General features: G+C 39.2%; 1 protein-coding gene across 4 annotated transcripts in view; it reads right to left on the bottom strand.

Annotated features, from left to right (window-relative positions):
* The window catches only part of LOC114662319 (AF4/FMR2 family member 4-like), a 154,098-nt gene that overhangs the window by 105,360 nt on the left and 32,176 nt on the right, over positions 1-16,562 (bottom strand). For 3 of the 4 annotated variants that reach the window (XR_007936341.1, XM_051934425.1, XM_051934424.1), the window contains exons 13-17: positions 15,935-16,012; positions 15,335-15,523; positions 13,976-14,075; positions 4,786-4,857; positions 4,374-4,580 (exon numbers count right to left, since the gene is read on the bottom strand). Coding sequence is in view for 3 of the 4 variants with exons in the window: in XM_051934425.1 (XP_051790385.1) it covers positions 4,374-4,580; positions 4,786-4,857; positions 13,976-14,075; positions 15,335-15,523; positions 15,935-16,012 (646 nt within the window). In the remaining variant the exon portion in view is untranslated. The remainder of the gene's footprint in view (positions 1-4,373; positions 4,581-4,785; positions 4,858-13,975; positions 14,076-15,334; positions 15,524-15,934; positions 16,013-16,562) is intronic. The other variant, XM_051934426.1, reaches the window with a different exon arrangement.

The raw sequence follows: 16,562 nt of genomic DNA, 5'->3' as shown, positions 1-16,562 counted from the left end.
AAAGGAGCCAGCAGTTCTCCATCTAACTTGTTTCTATTTACACCTTTGTGTGTTCATCTTACAATATTTGGTTTAATAAAACACTGAAGAGAAAAATTTGACAGACTGAAAATTATCTGTTTTAGGCTTCAAATCATTTGAATGATATCCTAGGAAAGGAAAAAAATCTACGATATAAGAAGCTACCATTGTAGACTAACAAGCCATAAAATTAAATGAGGTCTGAGATTGACTATCATTGGTGACTAATTAAGCAATTTGTTTGGAACAAAAACCGACATTGCCCACCCCTGATCTAGGAAACGTTTGGGTTTCTGATGGAGAAGGTGTTGGGCGCCATCAGGGGGCACTTGCCCTGTGCTCTTTGTGTGGATCCCAATGCCCCAGTGCAATGATGGAGACGCTGGGCTGTAAAAATGGCTTTGGATGAGACATAAAACCAAGGTCCTGACTCTCTCTGGTCATTAAAGATCTCTGGGTGTCCTTTGTACAGAGCAGGGTGTTTCCCAATGTCCTGGCTAAATTGCCCACCATTGCCTGGTCATTCTGCCCCCCTAATCATCCCCTGTCTCTAATTGATAACCATCTCTCACCACTTCACCACCTAATGGCTCATGTGTGATGAGCACACTGGTGTAAAAATGGCTGCTGTCTCATTTTCCAGGTGGATGCTGCACATTAGTGGTGGCTGAAGTGGTCCCCACTGATTATGTAAAGCGCTTTGAGTAGTGAGAGAAGCTCAATATTAAGGTAAAGAATTATTATTAAGTGATATAGTTAAAAGGACCCATGGTTGGCAAAAAGATAATCATTTAGTTTTCTATTAGTGTTCATTAAAAATGACAGGGTAAAGATAAAAAAGCATATTTGAAAAATATACAATGCAATTTTGGTGTGTGCCCAGTTTCACTAATTTCTGAGCTATGGCTGTTTTGGTTACAATAAAAATTAAATGTTTTAGAAGAAATGTTTTATTTACAGAATGTGCTAACAAAATGCCGACAGTGTGCACCTTGATCTTCATATTAAACTATTATTAGGCCTTTAAACTCAACAGGCACAAAATAAATTGTGCCCTCCACAATTATTGGCACCCCTGGTTAAGATGTGTTCTTAGGCTTCTAATAAATTCTTTTTTTTCCAGAACATATAGGCTCACAACACAAAAAAGAGAAAAATCCAACCTTTAATTGAAGTACATTTATTCATTGGGAAAAAAATCCCACATTAAGAAATACATTTTTTACATGAAATCATGTGATCCACAATTATCGGCACCCCTAACAATTCTTATAAAATAAATGCAATTGAAGCATTTTTGTAATTTCTAGTTTAGTTTTTAAAGTTGATCAGATTAAATTGGAACTTTTATTTAGTAATTAATGACTCCCTGTGTCCTTGGGGTATAAATATGAGGTGACACAGAGTGCTATTGCTCTTAGCCACTCTTCAACATGGGAAAGACAAGAGAACATGCCGTTCAAGTAAGGCCGATGTGTGTCGACCTTCATAAGTCAGGTAATGCTCCTCACCTAAACCCGCCTGTATCTACAGTCAGAGAAATAATTAAGAAGTGTAAAACAATGGGAACAGTGACAAACAAGGCTGGACGAGGACCCACGTTTATCTTGCCACCAAGCACAGTGAGGAAGATGGTAAGAGAAATGAAAATTCTCCAAAGCTCACTGTTACAGAAATGCACCAAAGATTGGTATGTTGGGGGGTCACAAAGTCTCCATGATAACCATAAGACGCTATCTCCATGCCAACAAGCTGTTTGGGAGACATGCAAGGAAGAAGCCTTTTCTCACCTACAGTCACAAACGTAAACATCTGGAGTTTGCTAAGCAGTACTGGGGGCTTCATCTGGGACCATGTGCTTTGGTCAGATGAGACTAACATTGAGCTTTTTGGCAACAAACATTCTAAGTGGGTCTAGCGTGAATCCAAGAATGAGTATGCGGAAAAGCACCTTGTTCCCCCTGTAAAGTATGGTGAAGGATCTGTGATGCTGTGGGGCTGTTTGTCTTCCAAAGGCCCTGAGAACCTTGTTAGGGTGCATGGCATGATGAACTCCTTGAAATACCAGGACATTTTAAATCAAAATCTGGTGGCCTCTGCCAGAAGGCTGAAGATGGGTCGTCATTGGGTCTTTCAGTAGGATAATGACCCTAAAGATATGGCAAAATCTACACAAAAATGGCTCAGCAGACACAAATTCAAGCTCATCCCAAGGCCATCTCAGTCCCCAGACCTCAACTCCATTGAAAACCTGTGGGGTGAGCTGAAGAAGAAAGTGCATAAGAGAGGACCCAGGACTCTGGACGATCTAGAAAGATTGTGCAAAGAGGAATGGTCAAAAATATGGTCTCTGTATTCTCCAACCTTGTGAAATGTTATAGGAGAAGATTAAGTGCTGTCTTGTTGGCAAAAGGGGGCTGAAATATTAACAGCAGGGGTGCCAATAATTCTGGCACACAAGATTTCATGTAAAAAATGTATTTCTTAATGTGGGATTTTTTTCCCCAATGAATAAATGTACTTCAATTAAAGGTTGGATTTGTGTGAGCCTAAATTTTTTTGGGGAAGAAAAGAATTTATTGGAAGCCTATGAACACATCTTAACCAGGGGTGCCAATAATTGTGGAGGGTGCTATATTTACGTATATATATATAGTATATATTGTGGGATATGGCTGGCCTGTCACCCCGGCCAATACCCCCAGGCCGCCAGATGGAGCTGTCCCTGCGGCATGGAAATGCCCCAAATACCAGCAAGGAATCATGGACGATGGAGTTTTCCTTTACAGCCCTGCTGGATACCACAGGGGCCAACAGATGACGCTGCAGGGAGGCCCAGAGAGTTGTTTGTGCCCTATAACCCGGAAGTACGTCGTAGGCAAGGCGACAAAGGAAATGATGTGCTTCCGGGATGAAGAAAAGGACTTTTTATCTGACCCGGAAGTGATAAGGAATCACATGGACTGTAGGGTTGGAACCACTTCCGGGTCAGGGAATATAAAAGGACTGTGGGAAATCCCAGACGTTGAGCTGAGGGTGGAAGGGTGGCAACGCGTCTGGGAGTGAGGAGGATTATTAATTTATTGATTGTTTATTGTATTATTTGAGTATTGTGGAGAAGAGGGTGCTTTGTGCACATTTTGTCTAAATAAATATAATATTTGGACTTTTACCTGGTGTCTGACGTGTGGTCTGAGGGTTCAAGGGGTCACGGAGACCTTAATCTGTCACAATATATATAATATATATATATATATATATGTGTGTGTGTGTGGGTGTGTGGTGTGTTTGTGTGTGTGTGGTGTGTGTGTGCGTGCGTGTGTGTGTGTGTGTGTGTGCAGTATGCATGTATGAAAATCTACTATATATTTCAAAGGGGGTGGTGAATGTACAGTATAAAATGGAAAAAATAATACTGCATATCATATTAATACTGAAAAATTTTATAGCATGTTTTTTGAGTTTGGTTCTCTTCTATAACCTTTAAGTGCTACACGGGATAGATGGTCATCCTGACCAGCAGAGGGGATGCATCTTTACCCAGACAGGAGGCTTCTAGAGGACAGACAGACATCCTAATCAAGGGAGAGAAAGGTGCCAGACCTGAAAAGGACTTCTCAGGAGGATGTACGGACATCCCATCCAGAAAAAAAATCCTTGCCCAGACGGGAAGCTCCAGGCAGATGAACAGGCGTCCCAACTGGACATATTTCTAGGACCTTCCATCGCCAGGAAGAAAGGGAAGGACAGAGAAGAACTGTCTCTGGGGGTGTTTACTCCCCCCAGTCACTAGATGGCAGTTGCTCTCAATATCTGCACCCATTTGGGGACCAGCAGGGAATGCATGGAATTGCAGTCTGGCAGTGCAGTCCTGCTGGGGTCTGTGAGTGCCACAAGAGGGTGCTGCAGATGCACTTCCTGTTATGTTGGACTTCCGTGTGACCCAGAAGTGCTTCCAATGGGCAACAGCCGTGGCACTGGAAGAACTCCTGGGTCCTCATTTAAAGAGATTGCACTCCCTTGTCCAGGCAAGTCGGAGCTGGGAGGAGGACGAGCAACACTTGACTGGAGGAGGACAGAACGGGGAAAGAGGAGAAGTCAACTGGAGGATAGATAATTATGTTTGTGGTTCATTTGTCAGGTGCTGGGTAATAAAACTCCATTTATTTGAACCTGGGACTCTCTTGGTATATTCGTATTGGGATTTGAGACTCTCTGTTGCCCGCTTGCCTCCACAACCCATAATAATCAGCACTGTAGTGTATACCACTAAATATATTATTTGAGATCCTTGTCCTAAACATACATAAGATTTTTATTTCATTATTATTCTGTGATTTTATGTCACTTACTTGAAACTTTCTTTAGTGCCACACCAATGTCAGTTCCAATTCTTGAGACCACTGGACAAAAGAGTAGAACAAGATTACTGGACTCATTGTCAAGCTGGGCCACGTTTATTGTCATTTTATGATCCTTCAGTTGTTTGGAAAGTTCATTTAAGAATGTCTTCTGTGTAATAGCAGTTTTGTCTGACCCAACAACTTCAATTAGTAAAACTGTAACAAAAGCAGAAAAAAAGAAATCATATTAAAAACCCCAGCTCAGATATTCATATTTAGTTTAAAATAGTCAAACTTTTTTAAAGAATGTTAGACAGTCCAGGATACATACAGTATAAGCATGGAAACATGCAGTTAAATAAAATGTCAGACTGCACTCTTCTTTATTATTCCTCCTAGTGACAAAGAGAAATAGACAGACCTTTATCAGGAAACCAATGGGAAGGAGAAAACAAATTCAGAAAGGCTTGACCCTTTGACTCCTTCTTCATGACTTCAGGCACACAAGACATTAAATGAAGCAAGAGAAGAAAATAAAATGAATGGAGAAATCAACAAATATGTCAATTATAATTAGTTTGACAGATATATTTATATATCTAACAATATGGCTAGCAATATATATAAAGGAGATAGTTGATCTGCGGTGGGTTGGCACCCTGCCCAGGATTGGTTCCTGCCTTGTGCCCTGTGTTGGCTGGGATTAGCTCCAGCAGACCCCCGTGACCCTGTAGTTAGGATTCAGCGGGTTGGAAAATGGATGGATGGATGGAGATAGTTGATTATATTACAGTTACAGTCATAATCTGTCCAAAATCACATAAAGTAAGCCTTTTAGTGCCTCAGTGCTGAAAAAGCTGAAAAATCTGTTAATTTTTTGAAAGAAAAAGAAAGTAATAAGAATTTGAATATTAACTAACTACACAGTCCAAAGACATGCAGGTTAGGTGCACTGGCGATCCTAAATTGGCCCTGGTGTGTGAGTGTGTGTGTGTTTGTGCCCTGCAGTGGGCTGGCGCTCTGCCTGGGGTTTGTTTCCTGCCTTGCGCCCTGTGTTGGCTGGGATTGGCTCCAGCAGACCCCCGTGACCCTGTAGTTAGGATGTAATGGGTTTGATAATGAATGGATGGATATTAACTAACTATTGCTTTTTTCATAGTTAAAGGGAGAGTTTTTTAAAGATAAGTTTGAAGGAGTTGTCTGTTCTGCTAACTTGCAGACTGTTTAGGAAACTTCCTAACTGGAAAAGAATGGCAGCCAGAGGGCTCAGATGAAGCAGCCATAGAATATGCGAAGAACCCTTTCAAAATGAAAGGACAAATGTAAAACAATCAATAAGGAAACTCAAAATAAGATATATAAAGAGATCTTGTAAGATACATGATTTTCATGTTCACTGCCAATTATCAGCTATTTAAAAGTTTTTCCAGTTTTGAGCAGAACTATTAGTAAAATGTGAAAGTGCAGCAGTGATGGCCTTCACTCCTTAGACCTGGTGATCAGTAATCTGGTTACCTGAGATCACTTGAAACTGACTGGACGCAATGTTTTCAAAGGTAGCAATTCTAGATTTTAACTTTAACTTTTCATATGATGTAATACTTTTCATGTGAATATAACTTTTTTCTTTTTTTAATTTAACCATCTTGTAAATGTTTCTGCATTTCCAGTAACTTCTACTACTTGTTATGATAAGTGAAATGAAAAATGTCTTTTATTAATGTGCACAGGAATCAACTGAAGAATGATTTATGAGTGAGTTCTAAAATGTTACTCTAAGACGACATCAACTCCACAAAGAAAGAGGCAAGTGAAACGCTGTATTACTAATCTCAGGTACAACATTCAAAGGAGATCTGCATCATACTGTATTTAATTCAAACCACCTAAGCTATGTAAGTGGAACTGGTAAAACAGGGCAAGCTAATAGTAAAGAAGGACAAATCAGACCAACTTAATCCAATCTAGAACATGGGGGGTAAAGCTTATCATGGCAGTTGTGGGAGAAGAGAGGAAACAAACCAGTACAGGGTGCCAGTCCTCTCTGGGAAAAATGAGGCTATAAAAATACAAAAACGGAATTGGAGTGAGTTATACAGTAGGAAATTTAAAGGTGCTGGTATGGAAATGAGCAGAAGAAGCATGTCGATGTTTATACTGCTGCTCTGTAGAACTAATTGGCTTTTATTTGGATATACGTATCAGTAGTGCACTAAGAAGCTAATGATGTAGATATGATAGAAGGTGATAAACTTCACATTTTGGGGCATTTTTAGTGATATCTAATTTACCTTGCTTAATGAATTTGCTTATCTTTGAGTAGATTGTTCTTCATTTAATGATTCTTTTGTTTGTGAATCCAAACTGGTCATATACTCATGACACCAGGTCAACCTCCTTTGAATATGGATTGCTATTTCTTGGAATTTTGATGTTTTGTCCCCTTCCTTCCAGTTCAAAGATATTCTGGTGAAAATAGTGGACAGCTTCCCAGTCCACCAGATTGGAGACCTTTCTGCTAACACTTCACAAAGATCTCTTTCTTTACCTTAACAGCTTCACTCACCATGGGTATCCACCATTTGGTCCTAGTGTACAGTTGTTGTTTATTGCCCTGATATCCGCAGTTATCTGCATTACTTTGAACTTCAATATGGTCATTTCAGACACCGTGTTTCTAACCTCTGTCAATATTCACCAGCACTTGTTTTAATGGTGAAAACTGAAGTCCTCCTAACAGATGCATCTGCTAGCACATTTGGGCCTTCCAGGTCTGTCCAGTTTGTGCTCCATCTAAAGAGGCCATCAGATCACATGACGACAAAGTTAACTATTGTGCACATATGTAGCTACCAGGAGAACAAACGAATAATCTTGTGTTTGAATATTAGACTGAAATGTAATTATATATATAGTGCAGAGTCCAAAAATTATTGGTGTACCAACGGGGTTATACCTTTTAATCTTCTACTAAATAAATCAAAATTCAGTGCTCAATATCACGCAAATGGCTAAGAGAAAACGCTTTGGCTCCAGAGAGGTCACTGGGAATTTGTCCTTCCACTTACTCTGGATCCAAATGAGACACCGACATCAGTACGCATAGGACCTTTATAGCCCTGCTGCTGGAAGGGGTGGGGGTTATTTTCCCACAAGGGCATCTTCTGACTGCAGTATAGGAGGATAAAGAAGACTTGGCCGTTGGCAACAGCACCCCCTGCCACCCTAATAGAGTATTACATACCTGTGATGAGCCAAGAGGGTGTTTCTCTGATGCACATGGGTGACAATAGATATACTAAGGAAATGGTTTAAATGGCTGCGGTGGGTTGGCACCCTGCCCAGGATTGGTTCCTGCCTTGTGCCCTGTGTTGGCTGGGATTGGCTCCAGCAGACCCCCGTGACCCTGTAGTTAGGATTCAGCGGGTTGGAAAATGGATGGATGGATGGATGGTTTAAATGGGTGATTTTAAAACACCTCTGCTGCACCCTAATACTATCATTGCACATTCAAATCTCTCTACCATTCATGTTCACTCTTGAACTTGAGCTGCCTCGTGTATGTATTGCCATTGTACGCTAGAACTTTTATATCATCTATTATAGCAAACAAACAGTCACTGGTTTCCTTTTTCATCAAAGACAATAGAGAATAACTGATTTTCCTTTTATTGTTTTAATTACTTTATAATCTGTATTGTTGTATTTCAGTGCTACCAGTGATTAATTGTTCTTCATCTGCTAACAGGCAGTGACACACTTGGTATACCTTCCTGTGTGACAGGATTGTGTCACTTGCTCTGCATACACCCCTGTTACATTTATGCAGCAATTGTAACGGGGAAAAAAGACTCCATTTAGTTTAGGCCTGTGTGTTATTCATTAACCACCGACAGTACTGAACTGACATCCTGCACTAATAAGGTGGGTTCACGGACCCAGCAATCCATCAAGCCAAAAACTATGCAACTGTAGCCTCAACATTTTGTGTTTTAGAGTCAGATAGAACATTATTTGTCCCCAGGGGGAAGTTTGCCTTTTTACAGACGCTCTTGACATAAATAAATACTGTACATAAATTGATAGATAAGTAAGTAAATAAATAAACATACACATACACTTTGGTCTGAATACACACTGAAATTACTATAAAGCAAGAAAAATTCCAAAGAAAGAAAAGTTCTGACTTGGCTCTCACAGTCATTAAATATTTCAATATTTTTCTGTGTTGTTTGTTAATTGAAGCAAATTAAATGAAAATATGAGAATGAAAATATTGAGCAGCACATGTCCAGAACAGGAGTATTAGAAAATGGCCAGCATGGGTTCGACCAGGGAAGGTCGTGTTTCACTAATTTACTGGAATTCTTTGAGGAACCAAGAAAAGAAAACAATCAGTGAGGTGCATGTGCAATCATTGATTTTAACATATAGAAGATGTTTGATAAGGTAAAACATGAAAGGCTACTGATCAAATTAAAACAAGTGGGAATTCAATGAGCAGCATGTAGGTGGGTACAACACTGGCTCAAACATTGGTAGGAAAGGGTTACAGTGAGGGAATAGGTGATAGAATTATGTGATTGTAAAAGTGGTGTTCCTCAGGGGCCGCTGCTCTTTTAATGTGAATGAATGACCTGGACAAGAATATAATTAATATGCTTGTTAGATCTGAAGAGAAAACAAAACTAGGTAGAAAGGCAGATAATGTAGAAAAGTAGAATGATTACAGAGGGACTTGGACAGATATTTGGCCGATACAAATTAAGGCATGTAAATGTAAAATATTATATATCGGAAGTAAACATTTTAGATTTGAATACATAATGGGAGGTCTGAAACTTGAAAGTACCCCTTATGAGAAGGACCTGTGAGTCTCAGTGGATTTGTCACTGTCTACAGTGAACTGAAGCCATTAGGAAGGCTAACAGAATGTAAGGTTATATAGCGTCCTGATGTGTGGAGTACAAGTCAAAGACGGTTCATCAAGATCACGCGGACACAGTTGGAAACTTGTTAAGGGTAAATTTCACAAAGACATTAGACTGATTTCCTTCACGTAGAGAACCATAGGCACATAGATAAATGATCAAGGAGTGTGGTGGAGAGTAGGACTTTAGAGACCCTCAAAACTACACTTGATGTTATTTTGCAGAAATTAGGTGGACAAGATTGACAATCAGTTTGTGGGTGAGTAGCATGTTCTCATCAAGTGTTTTCTACTACGCTATAGACTGTAGCTCTTCAATGTTATCTTGTCTGGATTAACTTGTGTAAATTTCAGTGCCCTCGGAAGTTTGTTATGAACAAAGCTAATAAAATGTGCACAGACGTAGAGAATGGGGAAGCTGCTCTGCATATGAATGTCTAAACATTGTCATTTTAACTTATCAGCAGTGCAGCGGCTTTCACCCTTGCAGCTCACTGAAGCATTGGATTACATTTTCCAACATTTCAACTCACTTTGCCTGAAGCTCTTCCCAGTTTGTTACTTGTGTATAAAACCATATGAGTAAAAGGAGCTTTGCAGACAGAAATGTAAACCTCCTCACTAATTTTACCAAACCACCACTCTCTTACAACGTTTAATATTTAACACAAGTTTGGCAATGTTGCATTCATGCATGCTAGTTGTAGGAGACAAATAACACACAGCTTCTCCAAAATGACATTTCTATTTCTTTCACAGTTAAAATAAATTGTTTAAAGAAAAACCTTGGGCCCTCCATTAATCTCGCCACATAATCTTTGCTGAATTTACACAAAGTTAAGGGATGCTGTGGAATCCATGATTTGCTGCTGCACTGCAGAGCTTTGGCTGTTTGCAAAGACAAATGTTGTGATGCACTGCTTCTGGCTGGTAACTTTGTTCTGATAAAAAATCAATTTGAAACTGTGAGCAAAGGCTCATTAGAGACTCATGTCATCCACCATCCCCTGTATGTCTCATCTTAAAATCTGACTGACACACTCAGAGGCAACAAGATTCAGAACTGACCTGCTCACCAACTCAATGGCGTGTGGAGTCACACTTCATAATGAAGTTATCCCTTGCAATTAGAACTGAATCTGTTACTGAAAACGTGGCTGATGGAGAATTTCTAAAGAGTCAACACTACAATATTTACATTTGGTAACTTAATAATTAATAAATTCCCAGCACATCTGATGTCCTTCAAATAACTTTTCCAAATATTATTAAGACACTCGTAAACATCTGTGTAACCATCCACCATGGACTTCTGAAAAATATAAAGCATGTAAAATGCCAACTACCACTTAATTGAGTCAAAAGTGTGGCTGTTTACAACATAATAATGCTGTGCACTTTTAGATGCCAATTATGTTTGTCTTCTTCACTGGAATGGACACGAACTGTAACTTAAATAGACAATGAAAAGTAATAATGAATGTAAATAAGGAATGGATACTTACTAAATGAAGAACTGAAATGCAATGGTAGAGGAATTGTTACACTCTTCTTCTTCATTTTCTTTTTAGACATTTTCATTAAGTAGTGGAGTGAAAATAATAGCAAAAAAAAAAAAAATCACAGGCGCACCACTTTTTAACAATGAGAACATAAAACAAAACCATCCCTATGATCTGCTGTGACTGGACTGCCTGTGAGGTGGTCTTCATCCTCTATGAATTGGAGGGCAACTTAAATGGCTTCACCGATGCACATGCATACTTTAAACTTTTTCAGGTACAGATTCAGAATGGGGTAGTGAATCTTGGATTCAAACCTTATAGAATCATAAGAGCAAATTTCTGTATGGGGAAATTAGAAATAAAGAAGTATTGGTTTACACTTAAGTAGTAAAAGCCAGCATCATAACTGGTGTAGGAAAACTTAAAGCTTGAAACATTTGCAAAATGGCAAGAAAGTTGAAAATTCAATATGATAGTTTCATTATAGTAAATCCAGTGCATTCCAGTGGTGCAAATACAGCAAAACCGAAAAGCAAAATGTAACTTTGTCTCTATGGGGTGAGTACCTGTCCCACTTTGTCATTATGGACACATTCATTTTTCTTATTTGTTACTACTCTGTGTTGTAATGTATGCTGACACTTGATGGAGTTTGCCATTTTGATGGAGTTTGCCACTTGATGGAGTGTGCCATGTTGTCCTGGGATTAAATCTGACATATAAATTTTAAAAATGAATTATTTTTTCTTTTTACAGCAACAAGTAGTTACACTGTAATCAAACCTGAAACATAACTATGTAATACTGTGATTTAGGAGCATGGTTTCCCCTAAAAAACTTACTACATTCATAGATGTTCTAAGAGAGGAAATCAGACATGTCTTTCAGACAGCTGTGATAATCTGAATATTATTAGATTAAAGCAGGTGCAGTGTTAGGTCAAAGCATGTAGAGGAAGATAATGAAAGAATGTGCTGTGCTGGCAGAAGAGAGTGAAATCCATTGGTCAGTAGAACACAAAAACAGCTAATTGAAAGAGCTAAGATAGTAGGGTAGACTTTAAACCATACGGAGTGCTGGTCTGTGGAAAGTGTGGGTATGAAAACTTGTTAGAGTCTCAGAGAGCACAGAAGGCACCCGCCCGCGTAGTTGTGAAACAGGACAAACTTTAAAAATCAATAAACAAACAGGTATCGCTACCTAAGCAGAGGCAAGGTCTGCTCCAAAATGTGATGTGAGATAGAGCGATTCAAACAGAGGCTGGAGCGTGAGTGAGGAGGGTCTTTCCTGGTGCCCCCTCCTGAAGTCACGCTCCCCGTCTCCTTCGGCTTCCAACCTTTGTGTCGGATTAAGTGCAAATATGTCACTCCTGCAAGCAAACTGTAATTCTTAGCGTGATGAGATAAGTCGCAAAATCAACCAGAATGTTCAAGCAAATTAAAAAAAAAAACCTGATCTAAATCCTAAATCCTAAAGTAGTGCTCTCGCGGAGTTAAGGTACACGCTCTGAGGCCGGAGTGTGAGTGAGGAAGGCCCCGCTCCCCTCACTTTGGTCTGCTGCATATCTCTTGGATTGGCACAAACAAATCGTCACCACAACCAAACTATATTTAGAGCATTGAGAGAAGTCGCAAAATCAACTGGAATGTTGAAGCAAATTATAGAAAAAAACCTCATCTAAATCGGTTAAGTAGTTCTCTCTTGAAAAGCAGACAGACATTTAGATAGACAGATGTTGGATTTTTTATATATGTAAAGATTAGATTAGATTGGATTAGAAGTGAAAGCGTTATTTAAAGCAAGTTAAATATATCCTTTCCTTTCTACCCTACTTGTCTTGTTTTAATATCTCCGTCACAGTTACTTGGAAGGGATATGCATAGGTTCAAAGAATGAGGTGCAATTTAAGAAGAACACATTCCCAGGCAGAATTGGCCTCCTTTGAATACAAGTAGGAGATAAAAATAATCAATCATGTAAGGCAGTAAAAAATTGGGATGCTTGGAGAATCGCTTTATAATTGCACTGAATCAAGCAGTGTCTCAGGGGTCACCACCTCTATTCTGTACTATCCTTATTTGGCGCACTGTGAGACAACCATAGTTAGTTTGTGATGTTTAATTATGAGAGCTTAATGAAATTAACATGACAAACAATTGCATAGCAAAAAATAATGAAAATGTGGAATCTATAATGAGCCTGAATTTCATCTTTCATCATCATGAAAAATGCTTCTGTAGTTCTGATAGACAAAAAAATAATAATAATTAAGGTAAAAATTACATAAGCAAATAAATATCCAGCCAACTACCAGTTAGAGCAATAAGTGAATTTCAATGCTTATGTCTATGTCTCAAAAGAAAATACTTAATAATGCCGCTGTGACAAAAAGCATCTCCTCTCTGAATACTGAAGTAGTTTCTATCTCAAATTCATTCATTTGTCATGTGAAATTTGCCAGACTAGTTTTGCTGTACTACGTGTGGATGTGGCACCTTTGTCTGAAACAAATTTTCAAAATGTAAAAAAACTGATCCTAAGAGACTACTTGAAGCTTCATATCAGATAGACACGAGGTCATGTACCCCTCTGGTACCACTCGCTTACCCCTCATTCTCTGTCTCTAACCCCATGAGACTTAATAATTTTGGATGTCCTGAGTACCTAGTACAGCCCACTTTCTCCTTTCCAAATGTCTTCCTTTGCTGTACTTTTATGAGCACTGAATGAAATTACTGGCCAGGTAATGCAGATGTAGAATGAAATAAGTATAATCAATCTCATCAGAGGTCATGAAACCCCAGCTGAAGGTTGGGGTTTTTAATACATGTTAATACAGTCATCCTTTCATTTACAATTTAAACAATCAGTTACTCCATGGTCAGATTCCTTCTCTTCCCCACCACGCAGTTTGTCTAATCTGAGAATGACTGAACCTTTAGAAAATTCTGAGTGAAGGCGACAATGAGGCTTGCAGTGATTTTAGAAAAGGATCAGTGTTTAGGAGTGAGAAGTGCATTTCAAAGAAAATAACTGAAATGTACGCAACAAAAAAAAAAGAATAAGATCACACAAGCAAAGAGTGGGATGATGTGAACTCAGACCTCGCTTTGTTTCTTTATTCATTTATGACGGAGTCCTCCTGACAACATTACATTTGTAGGCGTACCACTCACCTTGTTGTTTGTTTTCGATCGTCTTCAGTTTCTGACGTAGAGCACAGAACTGTTTGTTCTGAGACTTCAGCAAGGAATCTATTAATTTCACCAATTCACCCTAACACAAGAATAGGGAAAGTGACATTAAAGAGTTTTAAACATTAAAATGTTTATAAAACACTGTGCTGAACAAACCCGGGATATACTGTATGTCTGATACATGAACTGAAAGCTGGTAAGTGATGAAGACAACCTCCAGTGCATCATCTGCTTTCTGGCAAGTAGGGCGTATTAATAGGAACTGACGTGTAAAAGAACTTGTATGGAAGACCACTGGAATAGCATGAAGAAGAAAATATGAAGTGGAATAAAGCCTGAGAGAGACTTAAGGAGACATCCAGGAGGCAGTAATGGGGATGGCCAAAGAAAAAGTGCGAGACAAGCGATAGATAGATAGATAGATAGATAGATAGATAGATAGATAGATAGATAGATAGATAGATAGATAGATAGATAGATAGATAGATAGATAGATAGATAGATAGATAGATAGATAGATAGATAGATAGATAGATAGATAGATAGATAGATAGATAGATACTTTATTAATCCAAAGGGGAAATTCACATACTCCAGCAGCAACTGACTGATACAAAAAACAATATTAAATTAAAGAGTAATATAAATGCAGGTAAAAAACAGACAATAACTTTGAATAATGTTAACGTTTACCCCCCCCCCCCCCCCCCCCCGGGTGGAATTGAAGAGTAGTTTGGGGGAGGAACAATCTCCTCAGTCAGTCAGTGGAGTAGGACAGTGACAGCAGTCTGTCACTATATAATAAACCATGACAAGCAACTTGTGACAAATTCCTTTGGCATTGGTAGGAATGAATCATTTGTGTTGCCAATCGTACAGCCATTACAACAATAAAGTACACATTTGAATACGATTCTCAAGCTACTGTGATATATGTATTCTGATTTTATAAGGGGAATCAGGAAGAAACAGAAGGAAATGGGATGTAGAATTTGGAAAACAGTGATTTCAGGAGGCTTTGGTCGCTGCTTGGTGCATGGATTACATGGAGAGCACTTACATTAATGGAAATATTGAAGTAGATTTTAAAGTTTCAAATTATTTTCGTACTGACGTGAGAAGAACAGAGAAGATGGATATACTGTATTAATCATACGTGACCAGAGTATGGTCAGAGATCTGTTTAGTCTTGTGTGAGTACTGTACTCTTATTGAACCTGTACCTGTCTAAAAGCCACAATACATAAGCAGACACCAAATGACCGTAGCATGCTTGGCTGGCTGAAGAGGAGCAGAGCATAGCCATATCTGGATTTCCTCACAAGCAGTTTATGTTACCTGGAAGGAAAGCGACAGGCTTTCTGTCTGTGGGTCAGCTGGCTGAACACAGGTATCTCTAGTAGTGGTCTCAATCTTTTTCTCCAGGCTGTCTTTGAACACTTTAATCTCTTGAAGCATGTCGTCAATGAGCTTATAGGCAGAATTGAACATCTTGTTAGATTCCTTAACGTCTGTCCCGGGGGAGTCCTGACAAGACAAACAGAAGCATTCTGTTCAATCACATATGTAATAAGGTTCTTCTGCTATCATGAAATACTGCAGATCTACTAATTCATGGTATAACTCAGTGCTAAAAGATCAGTTTCATGAGGATGAGAATGACGTTTGATAACAGAATGGAATGGAGCCAAATATGGTGGCTGGCATCCTAAGGAACATGTATGTAAGTCAAGCGCAGTACTTATCCTTTTCCACTTGCGCTCATCGCATTCTGGACATGTCAGTGAATTCCAACACTGACTGTAACTCACAAACAAAGCCCAACGTGCTGCCAGAGAACAAAGCATATTGCAATGTCAGTCTCAGTGAATGGTGTGAATGTTCCTATCTTTATATTTCTGTATGTTTAACCTTGCAGAATTTTTCAGTAAATATTACCTCAAGATGGGGAACAACATCATCTTTCTTTATAGTCTCCCAGTCTGCATCCTGGAATTCATCTGCATTGGTTTGTACCTGAGTCAATATGGAAAGACAAGTAAACAGATGTTTCTTTGTGGTCCTGAGGAAAAGTTAGTCAATGTGGATTACATCCTTCTCAGAGTCATTAACAAAAAGACTAAAATCTGTTAAAGTCGATATAAATATTCCTTTTGGAGATGAAGATTTCTTGACTTATACTATGCAATATTTTCAATTAATGAAACTAACCATACTTCCTAGTTTTGTCTAAATTGAGATGTTGCCTGGCAGGCAGAGATTTGTTAAGAGCAGAAGAGGAATCTGGATGCAGAAGATGAGAGTGGTGACTGTCACAGGCCTGTGAGGGTGACAGACGTCTGCATCAGCGCATGGGCAGTTCTGCTTAACAATAGTTAGGAGATACAGTGGACACTCAGTATGCCTTGTACTGCATCTGTAAGTGGACTCTCAGTGTCAATGCTGTATGGGCACTGGACTGAGACATAAGCTCAGGTAGACAGGCGAGTGCAATTCATGGGTGCAGACAGCTGACTGATTCATCCTATGAGAGGTGGGACTCTGCTGACCAGGGGAGAGTAGGCTG

This window comes from Erpetoichthys calabaricus, chromosome 12 (assembly GCF_900747795.2).
Source record: "Erpetoichthys calabaricus chromosome 12, fErpCal1.3, whole genome shotgun sequence".
Lineage (NCBI taxonomy): Eukaryota > Metazoa > Chordata > Cladistia > Polypteriformes > Polypteridae > Erpetoichthys > Erpetoichthys calabaricus.
Note: the sequence above shows the minus strand (reverse complement) of the source record. Positions and strands in the feature narration are given on the sequence as shown.